Consider the following 24846-nt stretch of genomic DNA (forward strand, 5'->3'; position numbering starts at 1 on the left):
CATCAGCAGTACATTGCTTTCCTGTGTCTTAAATTCCCTTGTGTGGATCTTAGTATCTACAAGAGCGTTGTGGAAGTGCACGTACAATCCAACATTGGTATGTCTACAGAACTACTGTCTTTACATGTACAGGCTACAATAAATGTATGTCAACATAGAGCTTATTTCAGTTACTGTATTTTATTTTTCTTCTACAAATGCAGAATTTCTTAAATACTGCAATGTGCTTTCATGAGAAAGGGACACGGAAAAGGCTGTTATTCAGTACAATTTTCAAAGCTTTTTTATTGGAAGCATTGCTCCAACTTTGTGTGTGTATATATATTTGATTACCTTTTGTAGAATTCTGCAAAATGGTACCTATCCACCTCAGAAAGCATTTACATTTGCATCTAATAGTATTGAAAGATCTAGAATGTATGATTTTTTGATGACAACAAAAAATTGGGATGCAGGTTATCTAAGTATGAAACCTGAGAATAATTATAAAATTAATGTGTATATTTAGATACAGTCCTGGAGTTACGAAGTCTCATTATAATCCAGCCTGACACCCATTTTCATTTTATGTGCACTAGCACTTCTAAAGTGGATTTAAATGCTGTTTTCTTCCTGGTTTGCAAGGGTTGTTTGTTTTTTTTTTTTTTCCCTGCAAGAGCAGTAGAAAGAAGCCTTAGTGTGTATGGGAATCAGGATCCACACTTTGTCTTTCAGGAGAAGAGAGATTCTTAAATGGAGATTCTAGTTAAATCTCTTGCAGGATGATTTTGCTTTCTTACTCTGTGTGGGTTTTTTTCCTTCTGTAAGTGGTTAATTTAAAAAAGAACAGTATGTGAACATGACTTTAGATACTGTTGCATTAATAATTGGGCTTTTTGCTTCTATAAGAAGCAGAATAAATTCAGGCAGTTTGTGCTTACCCAGTTGTGCAGTAAAGCTGGTCTAGTTCTGCTGCCTTTGTTTGGAAAACTTTTCTCAGTTTATTTTGCAAGCACTTCTGCAGTTTGTGTAATATGCCCACAAAAAACATATGTACAGGCAGCAAAGCACATATAAAATAAGCAAAAATCCTGCTACTGCCAGTATTTTTTTTTTTCCCTCCAGAGACTTTTCTTAAAATCCTGACTCATAGTGGGTGTATCAGTATAATACGCTAGGTGAGAATTAATTTAGAGACAGTTTTGTCGTTGGTGACTTTATTGGTACTTCGTAGTTGGGTGAAATAAAAAGAAAGTAAAAGCAGCATGTGATACCCAACATGGTCATAGGAAAAACATTTGTAATGGGCTTTGCAGTTGATGGATTGATGGTTTGGTTTTAATTACACATTTTCTGACTTGCTGGCAACTATTACTGAAGCTCTTTTTGGCGGTTGAGTAATGTGTGGTTGTACGGAAAGCATTAATAGTAGTTTAAATAGGCCTTCACATGCACACAGGGTTTCCAGTGGGAATGGTTTGAAGTGATTTCCTAGTAGCCACCCTTGGAGTGTCGGGTTTCCCGCGGGCGGGCGAGTGAGCAAAGGCTCATGTGAAAACAATCTGCCTGCGCCGAGTCTGCCCTCATGAGCGGCAGCGGGTGCCTGTAGGCTTTGTGGAGCACTGGTTGCTTTTACAGCTACAAAACCTGTTCAGGGACTAAATAGCTGCCTTTCCTTTCAGGAGGAAGGAAAGAAGGGCGAGTAAGAGGTTTTGGTCCCGGGTTTCTGCAGCCTTAGGGATGGCAGTGGTTTTCCAGCAGGGAGGCCTCCAGGAAGGGGGAGTGTGCTTGGCGTCAGAGCAGCACCAGGGCTGCTGGAAGGGAGGATGCTGATTACAATAATAAACAAATGCCGGCGATAGATTACCGCCCGGCTGTCAGGGCAGACAGGACCAAAGGAGAAGATCCCTAGCAAAGGCTTCAGAGGTTGAAGCAGGATCCTTTGCTGGAGATTATTTTTTTTGTGCCTAAACAAAGGAAATGACTTTTTAGATTTCTTTTCGTGGGCCTTGCCTGTTTGGCGGTGCGGTATCCCCTGGGCAAAGTGAAGTGGGAAGAGGGCTGGAGGTGGCTTGGTTACTGCCATAGCAACACCAGCCCGCTGGTGGCCAGCTGCGAGGAAGGCAGGGAGAGGAGAGGTCGCCTCCTGTCCGGTCACACTGCTGTGTTTCCTAGGCTGAAGTGTGCCTCATCACATTTCAACTTCTCTGAAAAGCTGGCTTTTGGTGGTTCCTATAAACAGAAGTTTCTCTGGAGACTTTTTTTTCTTCTTCTTTTTTTTTTCTTTGTATTTTTTTTTCCCCTTGAATGGAGCAACGCGGAAGGACTTGCTCCTCGTCCCCACCCTCTGCAACTACCACACAACAGCAGAGTATACTTGCTCGGGGTAATTGAGACCAAACATTGAGCTTGAGGTCTGCAAGAAGCACCTGGAGCCTGCAGGCCATTGCCAAGGTGAGCTGGAGGCAGTCCGGGCCAGGCGTGGAGACAAGGAGATCCCCACAGCGCCATGGGGCCAGGCTAACCCTGCAAGGAGCATCGCCCGGCATCAGCGGCTCACCACCAGATGCCCAGCCTGTGGGAAGGAGCGGGAACAGGGAGGCTGCAACAATGGTGCTGCGTGAACTGCCCCAGGGGGAACACAGCCCAGGAGAGGGGGATGCGCAGGAGATCTCGGAGAGTTTTGAGAGAGCATAGGTGCAAAAAGAGAGAAACCTTTTGAAGGCTATAGACCTGGCTTGGAGGACGTACCATGTAGGCTTCAGGAGACACTTAACGATGATTGGCCTGAACTTCAGCTTACGTGAGCTGCTGACAAAATTTGAAAAGGTACGATAAGCACAGTTTTTTATACTTACACCTTTGGAAAAGGTTATGCCTTTGAAAAATACACAATAAAAAGGGCAATATGTTATGTTGATTAACATCAGTATAACAAAGGTTGATGTTAATCTTAGGAGGTTTTCTGTGTTACTGTTAAGGTCCTCATGTGACCCCCATGGCCTCTCAAATATGGAAGTATACTGCCTCTTCCCATCCACATTTCAGGTCCTACATGATTAGTTTTAGAGCATGTACTCTGACTGTGGTCATCTTTTTTTTTTTTTTTTTTTGGACTTTGCTAAGTCAAGAGCATAAGGGGACTTTCCAGGATCCCTGTGACCTTATTTTGCTATTGACATAAAGGAAGTGCTCGGCAGTTTGCTCTTAAATTTAGTTGCATGTTATCTTAGTCAAATTGGAAGATCTCGTGATGGCTTTTATAAGTAGAATTAATTCCAATGAATGCGCCACTTTCCCATCGTTTCATCTGCTCTTCTTTTATTCGAGCTAGTTACTCTTTCTATTACCAGGATATTTGGTAACAGTAATGCTTAGAGGCTTGGCTCTGCAGTGATTGCATTGATTAGTGGGAGACACGAGGCTGTTCAAAACCCCATTGTTTTCATCTAATTTGTCAGCACTTCCAATGAAACCTGGATCAGATGTTCGTACCCATTGTTAGCTTGTCTTTGCATACTGTGTTTTCTTTTTTTTTTTTTTAAATTACATTTCTCCATCCAAACTTCCCGTGCCCTGCAAGACCAGAGTCTGTACATTAAGATAAAAAATATAAATATTGCGGTCACAAAGTAGGAGAGCAGATTGTAAAACCTGGTTTTCTATCCTAAATCTCTAAACTTCCGTATGTTTGGTTTTTTAAATACAAATCAGCACTGGTCACTACAACAGTAATATAATGGGTATTAGTAAATGAGCCAAAAAGTCTCAGTCTTGTGTTTGTATAATGATTTTGGTGAATTTCAAAATCACAATAAGCCTGGGTCCTCAGAAGACTGTTGTAAACTGGTTTGGATTTGTTGGTCTGTTAAAACTCTTGTATTTTTATTTCCCTACAGAAGCAAACTTTGGAGCTAATGAGACATACTGTTTAGTATGCCACCAGCATGATTTCTTCCAAAAGTAGTAACAGTAACAGCAATAGCATTTGTGACATGATTTCTTCAGTGTGTAGATCACTTGCTCCTCTCCTGCCCCCAGTCTGTCAGCTGGGCTTCACTCTTCTCTTGTGATTGCTGCTGGTGCCTGTAAAGATTAGGACACATGTTGGACTCTTTGTGGTGCTTCGTGACATGGTTAAGACAGAAGTTTTGAAACCAATGTTTCTAACGTTTTTTGAACAATACAAGCCCTGTCATTTGCAAATTCCGGGCTCTCCCCTGTGATTTTGAATAGTTCAGTGTCTTATTTCCTCTCAAAGGAATTGTTCGTAGCAATTCTCAACAAAAACAAAACTTCCAGGTCTCACATCTCTGCTGTATTTTATAGCTTGAAGCTTACTGTGTCGTTTTGTTGTCTACTGTGCTGAAATTTGTAACACGATGTAGGAGGATGCTTTGGTGCTGGAGAATAAAGTTAACATTAGTTGGTGAACTTCAACCACAAATTCTAATCTGTGCTTATTTAGCAAGTTTCCTTTTTCTTTTTTTTTTTTTGGAGCAAGTTCCTCTCCTCCTTCCCCTGCTTCATCTCTCCCTCTCGTGAATCCCCACACACCCATCCTGTTCTTCCTAACTGAGAAGCTTGCTGCCAGGAGAAACAGCATTATGAGAGTGATCCTGGCTTGCAAGCTACTTTGAGCTTTCTAGATTCATTAATATATGTTGCAAGGAGAGAATTATGAGAGCTGTTAATGTGGTCGTAATGCAGAAGCCAGATGGCATTTGCAGAAGCTTGCACGGCACTCCCTTCCTATGCAAAAGCAGAGTCACATTACACTGGAGTGGGCAGGGCTGCCGTGGCTTTGTTCAGTCGCAATTATGTGACTGCTGGAATTAGTATTAATGGATTTGTGATGCCTGCCCCTAAGATGTTGAGTTGATGCCATGTGATGGAGCCACAGAAGCTGTGGAAGGCAGGCTGGCTTTCTCAGCCATCCTAAGTGCGTCATCATTCTTGTGATGAAATGAATCCTTACCCATATCATATGTCACCTGTTAAGGTACTATCCATTAAATTTAAGTGCAAGTCAAGACAGCTTTTTGGAATCTCGAAGTGTCAGTGCAAGGCTTTTGGTAGTACAAGCACTTGAAAATTCAATGTGAAAAATATCCCAAAGTGGTTTTTCCTCAAAAAAGTTGTTTTTCTTCCTGAAATATCTGAGAGCTTAAGTAGTAATTAAATTTCTGTCATATCTAAAGCCAATTGCTTTGATCTTATACTATAGTCCCAGTGGCTGTAGTGATACCCAGTGTGGTCTGTGTGTGACACTTGAGAGAGGTTTAATGTCTGTCTTTATACACACTTCTGCCACTGGTGGATTTATTATAATGGCAATTTTGCCCAAGGGTTTTGCAGGTGTACTGCTTTTCTGAATGTGCATTCATTATAAACTGATTGCTCAACAGCAACTGCCACTGCAGGCCTCCGAAACAGCAGATGGGATGATCCTTTCTAAAGACATCACTGTCCTCTGACACCAGAGGAGACACTCCCTGGATAAGTACCTAGATTCTTCAGAGACTTCTCTTTTTTTTTTAACTGTCTCTTTTTACAGCAGCATTCCTCTCTCCCTGCTCCCCCTAGCATTTGTAAGGGAGAGAGCAATAAAAATCCTGTTTCCCTTTCACAATGGCCACTTTCATATGCCTGTATCATGCGCTAATTCTTCCTCCCTCCTTAAGAGTCATCAAAAAGTGAAAAGCTCTGAGTGAAGCAGAGGCTAAAGGGAACATCTGACACAGCAGTGTTCCCAGAGGCAGTTGGCAGCAGCAGGTAAAATGTTTCTGGTTCAATATAGACTAAACAATCTGCTATTTAAAAAAAAAAATAAATTAAAAATCCATTCCTTTGCTACCTGCTGTGAGACCTCAAAGAAAGGTGTTCTGGCTGATGCCTGTGGCTTTACAGTTATGTCATTAGGTTGGCACTGACGTTTTTGTTCCAGCTGCTCAAGCTGGAAGAGTTTTCTGCAGACATGTTGGTGAGCAGTCATCCATCACCTTTATTCCTGACCTCTAAAAGAGGCAAGTGCAGCATTTCTGTAACTTATCATCGCTGACTTGAACTTTGTCAGTGAAGGCAATGGACAGTCATTTTTGTGGGACTTGCAATTCCCTGTACCTGCACCAAGTCTGCTGTCCTGTTCCAGTCACAGGCATGGTTTGTACTGAGTGGAAGTGGAGTGGAAGTACAAAACTGTCCTAGCAAAATAGTCCGGGGTAACCTTTGCTGGGGAAAATGAAGTTCTTTAAGCCATTTTGCATCCATGAGGAGTCAACCTCAGTCCTACTAACTCCTCCTAAGATCTGCATGTGGTTCGAAAGCCACAATGGTTTGCCTGTTGTGTGGCTTGTACCTGGGGATTAAAATTATGTAGGAATCTGTGTGCCAACACAAAATGCTGCCAGTCTTGTGGCACAGCATCAGCATTGGACCTGCACGTCCATTTCTTACAAGCCATGAGTAGTTTGTGTGCCATAACTTGCCATCCCTGCTCTGTGGTCTGATCTTTATAGAAATTCAGTGGAATTCTTTTTCCTAATAAACACAAAAATAGTTAAAAATTGGGGTGTAATACAGAATTTCACTGTATATAGTGGGTTTAAAAACAATGGAGGAAAATGTTGGTAAGTCCTATGTGTAACTGTTTTAAAAACCCCCGTGAAGTTATGATTTGGTGTAGAATGCTATTGACCTTTTTTTCATAAGAGACTAAGATGAGTTTTGTGTCATGTCATATATAGTAAAAACTTGATTAAGGGATCTTGATAATAGAATCTGTAATGTTATAGGAACATCTGTTTATTTACCTTACAGAAAAGAATAACTTCCCTGTTTTAGATCTTTGTGTTATAAAGCTGAAGTACGCTAGCATTCTTAATGGAGAGAATGGAATAGAGTAACATTTTGCATGTTATGAAATGCATTGTTTCTTCCACTATAATTTTGGTGTGGAAGTGTGGAGGTTTTTTTCCATCAGTCATGTTTTTATCTTCAACAGAAGGGTTTGGGCCCTTTAAAGAGGAAAATATTTTGCCTTTGTTAATGGCAACGTACCAATGAAGACGGTATAAACAAAAAAAATCTGAAAAAAACATGAGTGGAAGTGAATATGCTGACAGCTTCGGGGGTTGCAGAGTGAATTAGAGGCCCTGTGGACTCATTCAGAAAGAAGGCACTAGAATACCCATCATCATGGGAGTGCTATTGGTTTGGGGTTTTGGGGTCTTTTTAAAGGACCTTTTTTGTCTTCATAAGGACAATTTTGTCTACTGTTGTAACTGTTTAAAATATCCTTGCAGTCTGTAAGGAGGAAAAAAGGAAAAAGCAGTTTGATAGCTGATTGACCTTGGAGTTGGAGTCACAAAGTTTGGTTCCATTAAAATCTTTTTCATATATTTTCTTTTACCCTGGGCAAGGCACTCTAGTCTGCCTTGGGCTGTTCCAGTAGCAACTCCAACTGGAGTCAGCTATGTCTTTGGGTCCTTTTCAGAACTGCCATCTATAGCGTTATTAGTGTCACATACCATATTTATACACTCTTTAAAGACACGTGCTCTTCAATTGTGATTATATGATGATTTAGTATTTTATTTAATTGAAGCTTAAGCAAGAAGTAGGCTTCTTATTATGGAGACAAGCTTTAAAATCAGATCTAAGCTAAGATGAAGGCTTGAATCCTGCAGGTAAATCATCTGCCATGAGAGGGGTAAAGAGTGAAAGAAGCAAAGAAGTCTAAGGTTCAGAATGGAGATAAGGGGATTTTGAAAGCACCAGACCAAAGTGGAAAAGACAGGCAGCGGTTTGATCTTAATTCTTAAAAGGAATTTAAGGAAAGTGCTAATCTTCTAATAGCCTGGCTAGGGTGAAGTAGATATATAAATGTCAACCTAGTTATTTCTTCTCTTTTCTATCTTTCAAAACTTTGAAACCTGCACCTTGATTTATATATAGGATGAATTCTTTCCTGGAAGACCTTTCTTTTAATTTAGGACCTGCAAGCACTTGGGCATGGAAACAGATCTGTGGACCTCGTACCAATCCAGTTTAACAGATATGTGCACATAAATATTTGCAAAATTAGCAAAATATGGCATCTCTATAGTAATACCTCCAAAAATTAAGTTGATAAAGCTATATAGCTACAGTTTAAGACCTATGAATTTCTGCTGGCAAAAAATCCTTCTCTGTTTGCAGTGTTTTCCCTTTCCCTTTCCCTTTCCCTTTCCCTTTCCCTTTCCCTTTCCCTTTCCCTTTCCCTTTCCCTTTCCCTTTCCCTTTCCCTTTCCCTTTCCCTTTCCCTTTCCCTTTCCCTTTCCCTTTCCCTTTCCCTTTCCCTTTCCCTTTCCCTTTCCCTGCACTAGGAGAGCACTCTGGTCCACATCCCCTTTGCATTGGGCTAGGAACGACAGTGTTTCATGACTGTGACACCCTCCCCCCACCCCCTTTATATTGCAAAAGGAACAGAATTTTTTTTCCCCCCTCTTCTCCTGCACCCTCCAGTATGTTGGCTCTGTGACTCTGGATATGGGAGCTTCCTTGTGATAATAGGGAAATGTTTATAATTGCTTTTAAAGTACTGAAAAATGGAAATTGGATTAACTCTTATTAGACTTAATCCTAGTTGGGGCCTGAGCAGGGATAATCAACTTTTTTCATTCCTTTTTGTCACTTAGAGGACAATGGAGAAGAATATGGAGAATCAGTGACTGAGAAAAAGGCAGGAGAAAGAGAAATAATACATCAGGAGGAACATGAATTGGGATGTGTACAGAATGGATAGGGTTCTTTTTCCCCACTTTGCAATAAGAAATTCTAAGGAAGGGTAACCACAACACGTTTACAAATCTCATAAGAATTGAAAGATTACAATAACACAGTCAGTAAAGGAGATTGCTGCAATTGGTACCAATTGATAATAATCCTGGGACGAGATGGGAGCCCATCATCCTTGTTAGCCTTCCAATAGAGGACAATACTTAAATAAAAATCTTCAAGATCTTTTATATCATTATTGGGGGATAACTAACTTAATGTGTCTACCTGTTGCCATTAGCCATCTTTCAAATCCCACCTTCCTGCTGCATTTCTTTGTGTGCATGTTGATGTGGGACATGTATTTGGATTTCTCTCTCTCTTTTTTGAGGGCTGTGATGCACTGGCATTCCTTAACTCTAATATCAGTCCTGTCAGTTTATCCATCAGCTGGCAGTGCTTTTTTTCCTGGAAAATAAATCAGAAAAGAGAAAGGGAAGTTAATTAGCAAAGTTGATTCTTTGAACTGAGCTATCACAACATGGCCATGACGGATGGAACTCAAGAATGGGAACAGCAGATTTACTGTGCTTTAATCAATGTAATATGACTGGCAAACACAAGAATCAAGCCCATTTTGAAGGAAACATTTTTAAATAGGCATGCTTAAGTATCCTTTCAAATGTTCTCAATAGATTCAGAATGAATATTTGATTACAGAATGGAAGATCAGAGATCATTTTGTTTTCAACAAATTTTTCTTTTGTAACCTTAAGGAGGCATAGAAATGGATTTGACATGGCCAGACTTCTGTAGCACAGACTAGCGTGCAATTAAAATTGTAACTGCTGTATGTGGTTTTATCTCCTGGTGTTTGGACCCGAGCTGGTTTTCACTGGGTCCGCTTGCACATTGGAGGCATAAGGACAGGAGCTGCAAATGTTTTCAGATAAGCATCTGATTTAACTGATGACTATGCTGTCTTATTTGGGTTTGTTGATTATCAGACTCTTCCGTTTCCCTTTTTCATTTTAAAGGCCTTGCTTGTATCTATTTTCAGAATGGTGATTTTTATCAGGATAGTTTAAAGACAGCAACAGTGTCTTTTAATCTGTTTTAAAGTAGTGAGACTCAGGGCAAAGAATAGGTAGTTGTCCAAGGTCACACAGTGGTTCATCTAGAGAGCCAGAGCTTCACATGATGCTCCCCTCCCTCTCTTGCCCCCTGCCCCTTTGCCCTTTCTGCCTCTCCTCCCCCCACTTCTCCAACTGTATCCTTACCTCTTTTTGCTTTCTCCCCTAGCTGAAGAAAGCTTTCATGCGGTCTCAGACTCTTAGCTACTTTTCCACTGTTTCCACCTATCAACTGTTGATGCGCAAACAGCCATTCTAAGATGCAGGACGACATCTTGAGGATGGGGAGGTACAAGAGGCCCCTCCTTTCCTGCTCCTGGGAACAAATGGAGATTACTGAGGAGTCTGGAAGCATAAAAACCTTTAAGGGATTTCAGTTATTGAATTTATTCCTTTGCAAAAGAAGTTTGTTTACATCTACATCAAGTTCCTGTCTCAATCTTTTCTGATTAATCTGTTTAAAACAGCCAGTAAACCACCTGGCTCTCCACGTGTTTACATTGATCTACTAGTGTATAGATAGACGTATGGGTGCTAGAAAGCATTGGTGGTGATGCAGGAAGTTTTGTTTGCTCTTATAATGTGTTTTAAAAATAATAATGTGCCTCGTTAGATGAAGACAACATATGTAATGTGTTTCCTTAGGCAGAAGGTAGATCAGAGAATAAATTAAATTTAATTTCTAAGGGGAGGAGAAATGAGTAAGCTGAATTGAAATCACAAGCACTTCTTTTTCTTTTCAGTATTCACTATGAAATTTGGATTATAATACATCCTGCTGTTTTATGTCTACCTCTCCATATATTGCAGGCAATGTTGTGCAGTCGTTTAATTGTAAAAATGGGCTTGTGGTAACTGTAGTAGTTTAGCTGTAGTTTAAGGATGTAGGTTTTAGTTAAAAGCTTTCATTGCATATGACTGTGTAGAGTTTGAATTTCACTGGGATGTGTGAAGTTTCTGCAATGTTTTATTTCAAAAAGGAAAGAGACAATTTCTGCAATTTCTGAGCAGGAAATGATTTCTAGGGCATTTGAAAATGCTGCACTGTGTGAAATGCGTGGGAGAACAGTAGACCTACTAGTTACCTTCAATGCTGCAAAAACATGCAGAGAACTTAGTGTTTATAGTTCTACATCCTGTTTCGCAGTCAAGGATGACCTTCAAACTCCTCACACTTAAGAAATCTAGACCTTTTATAATGATGTTAATAGGGTTGCAGGTTTTCCCCTCTGCATCTCTTTTCGGAGTCACCCAAGAAAGTCAGACTATGTACTCTGTCCTAGTGCTTCGGAGAAGTAATGAGAGTAAGCTCTTCCTTCCTTTATTTAGAGAACTAAGATGTTTGGACTTTCTTGCTGATATTTCAGGACATCCAAGCTGAGATTGATGCCCACAATGACATCTTTAAAAGCATTGATGGAAACAGACAGAAGATGGTGAAAGCCTTGGGAAACTCTGAGGAAGCTGCCCTGCTCCAACACCGGCTTGATGACATGAACCAGCGCTGGAATGACCTGAAGGCAAAGTCAGCTAATATCAGGTAAGTAATAAAAACCTCCAGACATGAATGGGTCACAGTTGCTATCTCCTAAAAGGCTTGAGAAATATGACGACGGCATTGCAGTGAAATTGCCATTTTCTTCTGTAAAGGACCCCTGAGTAAAAATATAAAAACTTGGTGCACTTGCTCACCATACACGCTTAACTACTTGTTCTTCTCTCTGCAATCTTTTTGCCAATCTATACAGAAATCTGCAGAAAGTATGTTGAATCTTTCCTTATTGTAAATTGATAGCAATGTCAATAAATTAATTCTGTGAACCTACAGTTACTGTGAGGAGGAATCAGGGGTTTGTTGTTGGGTTTTTTTTTACCACTGAAATGAAAAAATTTATAGGACTTGCATCTTAAGTATCTTGGTCCATACTGGTAGTAAATTTTTTTTTAATTGATGCTTATTCAATTAAGAAATGTTTTAAAATACATATTAATCAAGAAATGCATTTTAAAATTTTACATTTTGCTACCCTACCAGTGCCAAGCTCACTGACTGTTGAAGTGGAGTCATTGTTAAAATCTTTGCCATCTCATTTTGGATGTGGGTATTACCATATTCATTAATATGAATACAATTCCACATTTAAATGAATTACATAGAAAAGAATTTCCAGAGCTTTTAGTTGCAAGTTCTTGCTTGTTGAATAAAGGAAACTGTTCTTTAACAGAACAGAACAATGTGAAGCATTCATATGAATTTTCCGAAGGCCAGAAAAATTACTTGAGCTTGGAATTCAGGCATAGGAGTTTGAAAGAGTGAGATAGAGGGGAAAATGCAACATTTACTTTTCATCTTCATTTATCCCATCAATAACCTGCTAAACAGTTAAGTGAAATGGGTAAATCAGCTCCATGAAAGCCCACAGGCAGAGCTTGAACCAGAGGAACCAAGCAGTTTGGTGTGGGGGCTTGCAGAGACTGGCCCCACCATGCAATTAGTTTAATGCAAGAGCTATTAAACTTGGGCTATTATGAGCTCTACTCACAAATAAGTCAATGTGAGAGGAAGACAAAAACATGCTCATAAGACAATAACTTAGCAACTGTGGAGTTCTAGCAAGAACAATTCAGTTGCTTGGCCTTTCCTGGTGTTGATCATAGTTTGGGGGAAATTGATGGCCAAAAAAAAGGACCATCAAGCCATTTACCCTGGCCAGTTCTGAGTTCCAATGCAGCAATACAGAGACAGTGATTGTGCAGTGAATGCTCAAAAAAGTGGGAGTACCAGCTCTTCTGAATAGGGACCCATCTTTTCACTCTGCATAGATATGTCACGTGCATCCCACTGGGCAGCATTAATGTTTGCAATGTTTGTGTTACTCTGCTGGTACCTGCAATGCTGCAGAGCTGCATGTCACTGATCTACAAGTAGAAGATAGGCAGGGAAGAGAATACTGAAGCAAATATGAGAGAAGTAAATTAACCTTTCAAATCTCAGTCGCCACTGAAAGGAGCGTAGCATTTCTGAGTTCAGGTATTTTGCCCTGTTCTTTGATTGCAGTTTACTTTTCTAACTCATGCAGGAGTGATGAAAGCCTTCATAGGGAAATAACAAAGCATAGAACTGATATGAAGTCAGTGTGTTGATGTAGCTGTTTGTCTTCAACTTTCGTTTTCTTGCTGTACCTTATTTCAAGGATGAATTGGAAAGCAAAACCGTATGGATGAGTCTTGTGAGAACAGCACATAACCGTGTTAGATGCCAGGACTGATGATTGGAAAATCTGATTGTTTTGTTATGGGGTTTAGCTTTTGGGATAGTGCTTCTAAATTAAGGTTTCTCTGAGTTTTTAGAATATTTTCAGCTACATGTACATTTTGATTATGTTGATTTTTAGTTGCTGAAGGTACTGCTCTCCCTTAAGGACAGTATGAGTTTTTCTTTCTTCATTCCTCAGAGCTGACGATGCTAGTCACTGCATTGACTTCCCTGCTGCTGTAACTGAAGGGAGTTCCAAAGTGAAAAAGCAGCACTCTTGTGACCTATTTTTGAATACATGGAAACCACTTAAACCTGTACTTGTACTGACCTATGACATCACCTGAGAAGACTATACCTCTCCTTGAAATTACTTGTAGAATTATACATGCTTCTTTCTTTTTCTCTCTTTATTATCTTATTCCCAGGAAGAAAACAAAGCTGCAGATTTGTGCAGGTCTGCCTTTTAAAGCCAAATGTTTAGGAAAGATTTTTTTTCTCCTGGGGCAGGAGGTACAAGGGTGTCAGTGTTTGGAGGAGGGTGGAGGTAAAAGTATGGGAGAAACAGAAAAGGTTTCTCTATATTTAGACCACCCACCAATCTTTTTTATTCCATATGTTCCCTTGTTGCTCAGCAGGAAAAGTGTTACCTCCGTAGCAGAAGCAAAAGCTGAGGAGGTTTCCAGCTGTGAAGAGAGCCTCTCAGGGTCAACAGAAGGGGAGTTATGTCAGAGTTGCTGTTCCTCTGGATGATTTTATTCAGCCTGGGTGGAGGGGGGTGCTCTCAGTCTGGTCAGCTGAGTTGGGAGCATCTGTGTTTTTCGGGTTCATCCAGGATTCCCTTAGGAGTCCTTCTGAATACGAGGTGCTTGATGCTGGGGAATATTGTTGCTCCAACCACTGCTCAAAACCAGTCATCTATAACTGAGCTGTATTTTTATCAGAGTAGATTCTTAAGCCACCACTTGACCTGGTGAATCCCTGGAGATTGCCAGTTCATTTGTCACAGGAGCACAAACACCTGAAGCTTTGTTTGCAGGTTGTGTATTGGTAGAAGTACCGATTGCAAAACAAAGGCCAGAAATCCTGTCTTTGAAAGCAAAGAAGCCCAAGAAACATTTCAGAACTTCATCATAGTTTATCGTCTCTCTTTGATAATGTCTGTATGACAAATGTAAATGTGATACTAAAAGTTTACACTGAAATGCACGTTGGAGCATGCCTTTGTTCCCTTGCTCCTGTGCAGCATTTGCTTTGAATGGGGTTTACTGAATGCATGTGTCTCCACTCCCAAGGAGAATTGAATGCTTGTGTCTACTCTTCAGCTGTTGCTGCTGCTGCATCTCGCTTTTGTTTTCAGTATTGCTTCTGATAAGATTGGAAGGGAAAAATCCAGGCTGATGTGATATGGTTTCCCCTGTGTATTTCTTTTCCCCCTAATGTCTTTCTGACCTTTCTCTCTTGAGGTTAGCTCGCTCTGTGTTCAGAGAAGAATTTTAAAGTCCCTGTCGGTGTAGTCCATTTCCTCCCCACTCCTTACTGCTCTACACCCACAAGTTTAGTTTGCACTGGGCTTTGAAACCATGTGCTAGTGATATTTCGCTACTGTCATTAATCTGTCATGCACATGGGTAATCATTAGTGGTAAATTACAATGCATTTAATCTAGTATCATATGCCACTTCATTTGCGTTAATATCAAATCAGTTTTTTCACTTAATATTATTGCACTGTATGTTAAATTAACAGTGAGTCATCCTTAAATTGTCCTTTAACTAGTTGCAGTTTTTTTCCCACCCTTACAAAACTCCGATTCATTTTGTGTACAAAATAATAATTAGAGCAGAATCTCGAAGCCTCAGCGAATGCCAGTTTTTAGAGGTGAGAGCTGCTTAAATGTGCTAGATACACTAATAAATCACAATGAATAGAGATTTCACTATCAAATCTACAGAAAGCCATAGATCTGAACATTTTAATTGTGTTTGCTTCTAGAAATTCATGAAGATACTTTATTTTTGTAACAATCTGTGAGTCTAACAACAAAACTGTAAATTCAAATGCGGGCTGCCTTGGCTTAGATGAGAGGGCAATGTCTCTCCTCTGTCTGTTTAATAGGAAGTGTAACTCTGTTTTGACTTAGGGAAAGGAGGGCTGGTTCTCGGTACCTAGCACCTGAGGGTTACGTATATGCAATGCTTTGCAGCTTGGTGTTTCTTGGTGTTCATTTTTGATGAGATGTCAAGTTAGTTGTGAAAAGGAGAAGGTACACATTGTACATGGACCACCCTGTGCTATTGGGAGCGTGCCCTTGTGTGTGGCTGAGGGCTTCAGGTGCCAACTATAGTGAATGCTCCAGCTGTGAAGCAGGTACCTTGTGCACTAACTTGCTGGAGAGTTAGTATTGGAAGAACAATACAACAGGAAGAACAAGCTGGTTGCCTTGAAAATATTTCTGGTTAGCGAGTATTAAAGAACTAAAACGAGACCAGGAGAGAGCTGAGACGGTACGTTTCACTCAGGAGCTGCTGGTCTGCAAACCAAGGGCGGCAGGATGCTCTTCCCTGGTACGCATATAACTGCAAATGCGATAGCTCGCTTGTAATTCACTGCAGAGCGGGATGCTGGCTCAGCTGTTTAGGCCTGGGCTATGAGCAGCTGGCTTGAATTCAGTGTTGAGAGAATGGTATCAGTGAGAGCAATAAGGGACAATAGAAACCATGATGCACAAAACTATAGGCAGTAAAATGTCGCTTCTAGCAAGTAGTTACACTTTTTCTTTTTCCCCAAGTAGTTACCTAAGTGTTTTCCTGAATGAAGGAGAATAGGTTCCTTTTCCTAAATCTAGTTAGTTTGTCCTTTTCAGAAATGCAATATTTTTTTTTCCTTTATATCTTCCTCCCCTCATACACTTACTGACTGCTTTTTGGGTTTTTGCTTATAAATTGTTGTTTACTGGTATAAAATAAGTACATGCTGGTCTCAAATGAATCCATAACACAGGATGACTGCCGTAAAAGAAGGGCAGCTGTCGAAGATTTCCCTGCAGCTGTGTAGGCACTGCAGGGAGAAGCCATCAAGTCAAGGTATTCTTGAAAATGATAGAAAAGGATGTTGTGGAATCTGGGGGGTTTGTCAGTTAAACTGAGGGACAGATTCACTGTGTTAATTATCTAGTAGCTCACCATCGACTAAAGATGATGTATTAAATAACCCGTGTCGCTGATATTTTCAGCAGCACAGGCAATTTACTGTTGATCACTGCTGGGAGAACTTGTTGCTTTCGCTGCTGGAGTCAAGGTCCCGGCATGAGAGAGTTCGGTTTTGCAGTGCTTTAGCTCACAGAATGACGCTTGTACTTCATGCACTGCAGTGGTGGAGTCACAACAAAATACAGCATTTCTTTATGTTGCTTACATGTGCAGTGTTCAAGGTTTTGGATAAGTTAAAGCATCAGCTATGTCTTTGTGTTTCCCCATTTTCCCTCTGCTTATTTTGATTTGTTGTGCAAAATGTTTTGAAGTAGAGGGTTTTTTTAACACAGAGTTGCTTTTCAGTTAAACACTTGAAACATTCCTGTCTCAATGATGGAGCAATTTTTTTTTATTTATTGCACTCCCCTGCTGGTTTTGCTATTCAGGGCTTTAAAGATGCTTTAATGTTGTTTCACAGGGCTCACTTGGAGGCCAGTGCAGAGAAATGGAACAGACTGCTGACGTCCCTGGAAGAGTTAATCAAATGGCTGAATGCGAAAGATGAAGAACTAAAAAAGCAAATGCCCATTGGAGGGGATGTTCCAACCTTACAGCAACAGTATGACCACTGCAAAGTAAGTTGCTTAGGCTTTATAGATAAATATGCTACTGCGAATAACAGAACGAAGAAAATTTGAGTACAGGAGAAATTATGAACTAGTGCCTAATCTCTAGAAAATAGCTATAGGTCTCCACCCTTTTTGCTTTGCTTCCCCACCTTGCCCAGTAAAGCACAACTGTGGTACTCTCTATGAAATTTTATCTAAAGGATTTCTGATACATGTGTTCAGTCCAAACACATTTTTTAATGTTTACTGATGGTTTTTGGATTCCTAACAGGTAGTACTGCTATTCTGCTGTTTTACTCTAAGTCAAATCAAGTAAGGCACACAAAAATAAGAACTGAACAAGAATTGTGAAAGCATTGTTGAATGTAAATTCAGTAAAATTATGTAAGTGGCTTTCTACGTGTTACTAAATTGACCAGTAATAGCAGCCCCCCACCCCATGCAGATTTATACTGCAAAGATGACTCAAAACCATTTCTGACAGCTAAAACTTACCTATGCCTTGTACTGTTGTAACTATAACATGCTATTCCAGCTCTCTGGTTTTGCTAGTTCTGTTCTGGTTTTGTACATAACAGGGTATTGATTCCAAATATTTTTTGACAATAGACAACTCTGTTGCACCTACACCGTATCTTCATTCATGCAGAATGTGAAGTCTGTCTCACTAACTCTGATCAGTAATCAAGTCTGGATGTATTTGCCATTGGACAAATTCATTCTAGTAAAGCTGTTTCCATCTTATCATATTTGTTCTTCTGTATGGTGTAAACAGGGAAAGAGAATAAATGCAGCTCTGTATAGCTAATTGCATAACAACCAAGTTCCCCTCCACCAACACAACACTGTTGTCTTTTCTGTTGTGGTGTCTAGTGAGGGCAAAAGTTGAATTTAGGAAAACCCTTAGTAATACAGAAATACTCACTTAGAATACTGTGAGGAACTACAGAAAAAGTAGCCTGACATGAGCAGCACTTTTGAGACTTAAATCCAAAATAGAAGAGCTTAAGGAAATCTGCATATATTTCTCCTTAATTTAGTCTTTTAAAATACAGTTATTAGCATAAACTCAGGATCTTTGTTTCTTGAGAGTTCCTCTCTTCCTGTTCTTATCCACTTAAATCATCATGCTCTGTTTGTAGGCACATCTGCTGTCAATGTTTTATAATGATCAAATGGTGGATTGCTGGTGCCAAAGAGCAATAAAAGACTGGAGCAAATCCAAATATGTGTTGAAGGAGGTCAGTGGGAGGTGATAGATCTCTCCAGGTCATTTTCTAAGGGTTTGTGTCTCATGTTGGATTATAGCATATGTATGATGATAACAAATAAGACTGCTAGTGCCTGTCATTTGAAGATCTTAAATTTATTTATAAAAATGGTAGCTTTTACACATCATTCTGAAGTAGAAAAGTATAGGAGAAGTGATGCTGGATTGCTAATTTGGGTCACTGGCGAACTGCAGCACTGTGAAGGAGAGAACACTTCTGGGTGGTTTAGTCCTTGCCGTTATGTTTAAAGAATAACAGATAATTTGTTATGTGTTGAGGTTAAGACTCTAATATGTGCATTGAGGAGCTTTTAGAGGTTATTCTTTCATTTTTCAAAAAGGCAATATTCTTGCAATGTCACCGTGAGTATTGGATGTATATGTCCCAGTCCAGTATTTAATATGAGCTGTATTAATGGTCTGCAACAGCACAAAGTTAAAGCGACACTGTGCATCACTTTGGGTTTTTTTTGTACACCTACGCAAGCAAGAGCACAGCGTTCAATTGTGGATATTTCTTAGATGATGACTGGATGATTATTTTGTAACAGTTATTTTGGTAGGGACCAAGAGATTGCCATATATTATGTGATGCTACTGTGCCATACCAAACATGAATTATTAGCACGTGGCATTTCACTTTCTCTTGAAGTCTTGCTTATTAGTCGTTGCCAGAGGAAGGGAGCTGGGCCGCAGCTGTGTCCATTGGTTTCATTCTCCATGGAAGCACTTCACTGCTGTTTCTTAGCAGGAACTGTTCATTCCTTGCTGAAGCTGCAGTTTACTAATACACTACATCAAGCTGAAAGGTTGTGCTTTTTCAGGTAGAAAATGAGAAGTGGAGAAAAGAAGCCCAAAATAAAACCCAAACCCCATTTGGATGTCCTTCTTCTGCTTCCTCAGCATAATTAAGTGATTGGTTGGTGTGGTTGGGATGTTGAATAAAAATGCCCTTGGTTGAGGAACACATAGGTTTTATGCCTGTGACTTTTTTTTTTTTTTTCTTTTAAAAACCTTATGCCAGATCTGCCCTTTCAGCTGATTTGTCGTAAAATAACTTTATGTGATTCTGCCCTGTCAGTCGCCCTGTGCCTTGTTGGGGTATCACTGGCTGGTGTCACTTGCTTTGCATTTAAGGTGCTCCTTTTAGAATACGCATCCTGTGTTAAGCTGAAAGTTTTCAGTGGAGATTTGAGGTGCAACTGTATCAGATGAATATTGCAGAGATATGACTTGATTTCTCTCCCTCTCGAGGATACTCGTTGAGCTTCCGCGGCACCACATCAGCTGGCCTTGAAAAGGTTTTCCCCGGGCTTCCCTGAGCAAGGGTTGGGTGCCTCTGCTCTCCTCTTTCTGTTAGTGTCACATCTGAGCATTGCTTTGAAGTTGTCCTTGTGCAAATTGAGCAGTTCAATACCTCATTTTATCTCCACTTCTCTGTGATCCCTTAGCTCTTATTTCCAGCTTGCTTACCTGATCTTGTCCCTGCTGGTACTTCAAAACGTAAGTGATGAAATAGTGGCTCAGTTCTGTAAGATGTGTGCCCATTATAGTCTCATCTCCTGCCCTTTGTTTTTCTGGGTGCGCAATCCTTCTTGTATTAGCATTGCTTTTTGCCTCTAGTTATTCAATAATCATTCTCCTTATTAACCTACCTTTTTTTCCCCTCAGATACATGAAATGATGACTTGTTTGCATCAGCTTAATGGCACTAATTTTATTGCTCTTTGCTTCTCTTAGTATCTCCCCTACTCAGTGCTTGGCTTCAGCAGTGCTAAATAAATAAGTACAGTACTGTTTGGGTTAGCTCACATTGTTTGTGTGCTACTGAGGTCTGTTTGGACAGGAGGAAATAAATGGTTTGCAGTTTGATTTTTAAACTTGTTTTTGTTTTAAATATCAATCATTCTCCTATGCTTTAAAAACAAACACCCACAGCAACGTTAGACACCTGATTCAGCGCTACAGGGCTACAGATTTAGAGTATATTTTCCAGATTAACAGACATCTTTCAGGATGTAGCAAATATTTATAAATTTTGGATGGATTTTTGTGTTGTTCAGCCAAACTTCCATCATCTGTAGTAGTTCATAGTCTTATCACACACTAAATGCTAAGCACAGTCAAGCAGGGAGCACATCCTGTCTGGGTGTTGAATTGTGCTCTCTGTCTTGCAGGGGGCAGGGCAAGAGGAAGCTTAAGTAAGGGAGCATGAATTTCCTATTTTAATTATTGTCAAAATGTCTTTGTCTTTGAGAACGGGCTGTGGTGGCAGTCCCAAGAGTACTGGAGAAGTCACAAATGCTTCCGGGCACCGAGAGGAAGTTTAAAAGTACTTGAGTTAAAAAGTCATCTGTATGAAGTGTACCTATAGCTGAGACTACATTAACACTCCTGAAATGTAGAAAACTCATCTGCGAAAGTACTGACACAGGGAATGGCTTAGAGGGAAAAGAAAGTGAAGGCAGCTGTCTTTTCAGAGTTTATTGACAGTGTTTTTTCCGTAATTCCAGTTTCTTATGGTTGCTTGTCCTTACCAGCTCAGGTTTTCCCTTTCGTTCTGTTCTTTCCCAGTCTTCCTTATGAATATTCATTTAGGATTTTAAAGTGTGTGATGCAAATTTTGATCAGCTGCATAGACCACACACAAAAAACTAAAACACCAAAACCACCAACCACAAAAACACTACCCCACTCCACCCCGCAAAATCCCAAAAGACCACCCATATGTGGATACCTTATTCTGCCGAAAAAGAAAAGCTACAAAAGTACCATGAAAAATCAGTGGGCTGGTTTAGTGCATATGGAAATACCTAGAGTCACGCCTGTGTACCAGAGGAGGCGATGCAGGTGCTGACACCTTGTTCTCTGGAGATGCGCTGAGCACTTTGTATCTTGCTTTTCCACTGGAAGAGTTCCTGACTGTAGCTTTTTGGAAGTGTGCTTTTGCTAAAATACGAAGACTGCCTATACGATATAAGTCACTGTGGTTTAGCTTTCAGAGAGAGAACAGGACGTTTCAAATTAAGCAGAAATGGGTACCCTCTCGCATAAATCCTGTTGGCATCTGTCTGCATAAATGAACAAATGTCTAGCTAATACTAAATAATGCATGCGTCTTGGATCACAGAGATGCTTAACTTAGCTTCGTTTGAGCTCAGAATGAATTGGCCAAGGACTTGTGAATGTTTGATTGGTAATTTTATGTCTATGGATGAGTCATTAATACTTCAGACACTCTTCAGACTTTTTGGGGTTGCTGTCTGTGTATTTCACGTCTCAGATTTGGTTTGTTAAAGTAACCAAACGCTGAAAGTTGCAAGTGTTTCTTTCTGTTTTATTTAGCTATTGCCACTTGATCAAAAGTGTTAGCATAGCCAACTGGAAACTGCTTTGTACTTGTTGTTATCCTTCAGGGTGCCTGTAATTCCATTGTTCTCTTTACCGGCAGGAAAAGTCTGTGAGGAAAAAACGTGTTTTCTAGCCTTAACTTCTCTGTGCTCTTTCCATGTACCTGCCTGACTTCAGGCAATGGACTTATTCTTAAATCAATTCCTACTTCATTATTCTAGATTTGTTTTTCTTGGATATTTTCTATATTAAAATAATTTTCCATGTTAGGAATTATTAACGATAAGAATGAGAAGATGAATATTATGATATTAGTGCTGCCTAACCTATGGTTTTAATTATAGTCTAGAAAGGACTTTATTACTTTGTTACACATCTCATGACGTAAGACACGAAGCATGCAGAAAATCTGTGCTGTGTAGAGGTGGTCAGCGATGTTGCTCAAATATTAATTTTGACTGAGATGTGAGCTGTGAGGGGATGAGAAAGGAGAATTAAACAGTCTGTGGTTGGAAGAGGAGGGTCAATAGAGCCTTTTCCTTAGAGGAAGAGCTTCAACCTCGTTCGATGGACAAGGGTGCGATTGAAGCAGGAGCTTGAGCGTTCTATACCACACTGCTGTGAAGTGGCTGTTCAAAGTAAAGACATGTTTTCAAAAACTATATGCTCTATCAAGGGAAGAAATAGCCTCCCCACTAGTCAGTCGGCATTACTGAACAGTTTGAGAGCTGCTTAAGTAATCTTGTAATGGTTAGGAGCCTTTGAAGGACTCTTGAAGTTTTAAGTGCTCTGCATATTCGAGAATCCTGAACATTGATTATTGGTGAGAGATTGTACTGTACAAAAAAAATTGTATTGTACAAGGACAGTACAGTTCATTAAGTTTCAACCGTGACTCTTTTCTTTGAGGTGTGTTTAGGAGGAAGAGGTGGAAATTGTGGGTGGGAATATTTTGTTGCAGGAAAGGATGAGTGTATTTAATGCCTAAAGTTAAATGAGAGTTCTCAGGTGGACCCATTTGACTTCAGGCTTGCTAAGGATTTACTCAAACTGATTTGTGTGTTACATGAATGATTCAGGTGTGTATCATTCCTGGGCTGTTCCTCCAAAAGAATGATGTGTAAACAAAAACATGGCACAAAGAATGAAGTGTTAAATGAGGATGTCAGTGCATTATATTTTTAACTTTGACAAAAAAAAATGTTTCTTCTGGCTGTATTTCAACTTGTTCCCAGAAATGTGGTTGTCTTGTGATAAGTCAGGAAAGTTGCAATAGATCAGTACTTAAAATAATAAATAACCTGGATAATGAAAGAACAAAATATTGTGTCACTAATGCAGAGTAAACCAGGTTGTCTTACTGTGGAAAAAACAATTCATAAGCACTTTTTCAGTACAATAAATAAAATGTTTCTGTGGGGTTGCCTTTTTAATGCTGTCATTTTGGTATGGGTATATATCAGTATATACATCTCACGTTGCTCTTTTCTTAGGATCTAGTGTCTTGTTTGTTTTAAATGAAGACTCCTATGTAAACTTCTACGACATCACTGAGTCTTTTTCAATCCACTGAATAAAGCCTATTCTTCTTGAAGGTTTATAGTTATCCTCAAATATCTAAGAGAATGTTCTGATATTGCTGTGTAGGGAAATACATGTGACAGAAATCAGGCTTATGCTGCAGAAACTGCACAGTGACCAGCATTTCTCTCCATCCCTTAAATGGCTGCGACAAGTCCAGTACCTCTTTGTCTGGTATCTTCTTGTCTCGCATCCCAAAAGACCACTCTGTTTCCATCATTATTAGTAGTAGCCCATCTACTACTAATGAAATCTCAGAACACCTTGATGCACTAGAATGTACCAGGCCGTCTGTTTCCACTCCTGTGTCTTGGGCTGGAAGACCATGACTGCCTGACCTTCAAGGGTGAGCCATATGTGCAGCCAATGAAGGTGATGGAGCACAAGTGTATTGGTGACCCATTTTTAATCTCTACCCATAAGACAGCTGCTGTATTCCCTTAAGTACCTCTGTTGTTCATCTCTCTGCATTGTTCTGATGCCACTGTATCTTTATGGCGGTGTAGTGACTGCTATTGCATGTGATACTGAGTTGCATCAATGTTTTATACTGTAGTAAAACAATGTTTTTTTGTCTTGCCTTTATGATAATGATCAACATTTTATTGGCTTTTTATTTTTTGGTTGCAGCTGCATATTGAGCAAATTATTTCAGACACCTGTCAGTGAAACTTCCAAGGCATTTTTTTCAAAGCTGTAACTGCCCAGAAAAGTGTTCAGGGATGCTGGTACCTGAAACATAAGGAAGTATATCGACAGATGCTCTGATGCTGGATCACAGAAATGGACTGGTACAAGGAAATGAGACAGGACATTTCTCTGAATGCAAATATTTTTTTGCTGAGGTCTGTTTTTCCAAAGGCAGAATGCCAGGAAAAAACCCACTGGCACAGCAGCAGCGAATCTGTTTTTCCAACTGCAGAGAACCACCAGAGAGCCACAATGATACAGTGCCCACTGCCATAATTTTTTCAGGAGCTTTCCTAGCCTGTATCAGGTAGAGCTGAAAATTGTTTGTCCTGCTCAAACCTTTCTCATTTTGAAACCAGCTTGAGATGCTTTCTGTAGAATTACAAAATCTTCTCAGGTCTCCTTGATTTCTCTGTGATCTGTTTTGATAAATTGGACCACTAAGAAGAAACACACTGTATTTAGCAAAGCTGTTCACTTGTCATTCAAGGTGTGGAATTGAGCTTGCAGGGATTACTCCAAATCTTTTAAGACCCTCTTTACATAACTGACACTTTTCCATATGAATTTTGTGTGAGTGCTAGAGAGTTTTATCCTCTTTCATCGAATGTTGTCAAAGGGCAGAGTCCCCTCTGCATCATTCTTTTGGAGAAAACCGAACAGGAGTTAATGATACGCTCCATATGCTTAAATATACAGTAAGAGAGAGACTGCTGTCACTTCAAAATCCTTCTGGAACTTTGTCTGTATTTGCAGACATGGGCTGGCAAAGAATCCATTTTATTTTCTGTTAAGGATATCTTCATCTAGATCTTGCTTCTTGTTGCTGCAGGCAGACTCTTTAGGGGAGAAGAGTATTTATTCCAGTTAACTCCTGAACTATTGGATCCTCAGTCCCTTGTTATTACAGCCAGTAATCCACCCTAGGAACAACAGCAATAAATTGGAAAAATAGCGTTGTCATGGCAGCCGCCCACTCCTGTTTTCATGCAGATTCTTGCGATTA

The 24846-nt window shown here is 40.0% G+C and overlaps 1 protein-coding gene across 5 annotated transcripts in view; it reads left to right on the forward strand.

Moving 5' to 3' along the window:
• UTRN (utrophin) overlaps positions 1-24846 on the forward strand; it is a 391420-nt gene that overhangs the window by 244027 nt on the left and 122547 nt on the right. For all 5 annotated transcript variants that reach the window (XM_074580341.1, XM_074580342.1, XM_074580339.1 and 2 more), the window contains 2 exons: positions 11237-11409; positions 16798-16954. In XM_074580341.1, coding sequence (XP_074436442.1) covers positions 11237-11409; positions 16798-16954 — 330 coding nt within the window. The remainder of the gene's footprint in view (positions 1-11236; positions 11410-16797; positions 16955-24846) is intronic.

Source organism: Larus michahellis, chromosome 3 (assembly GCF_964199755.1).
Source record: "Larus michahellis chromosome 3, bLarMic1.1, whole genome shotgun sequence".
NCBI lineage: Eukaryota > Metazoa > Chordata > Aves > Charadriiformes > Laridae > Larus > Larus michahellis.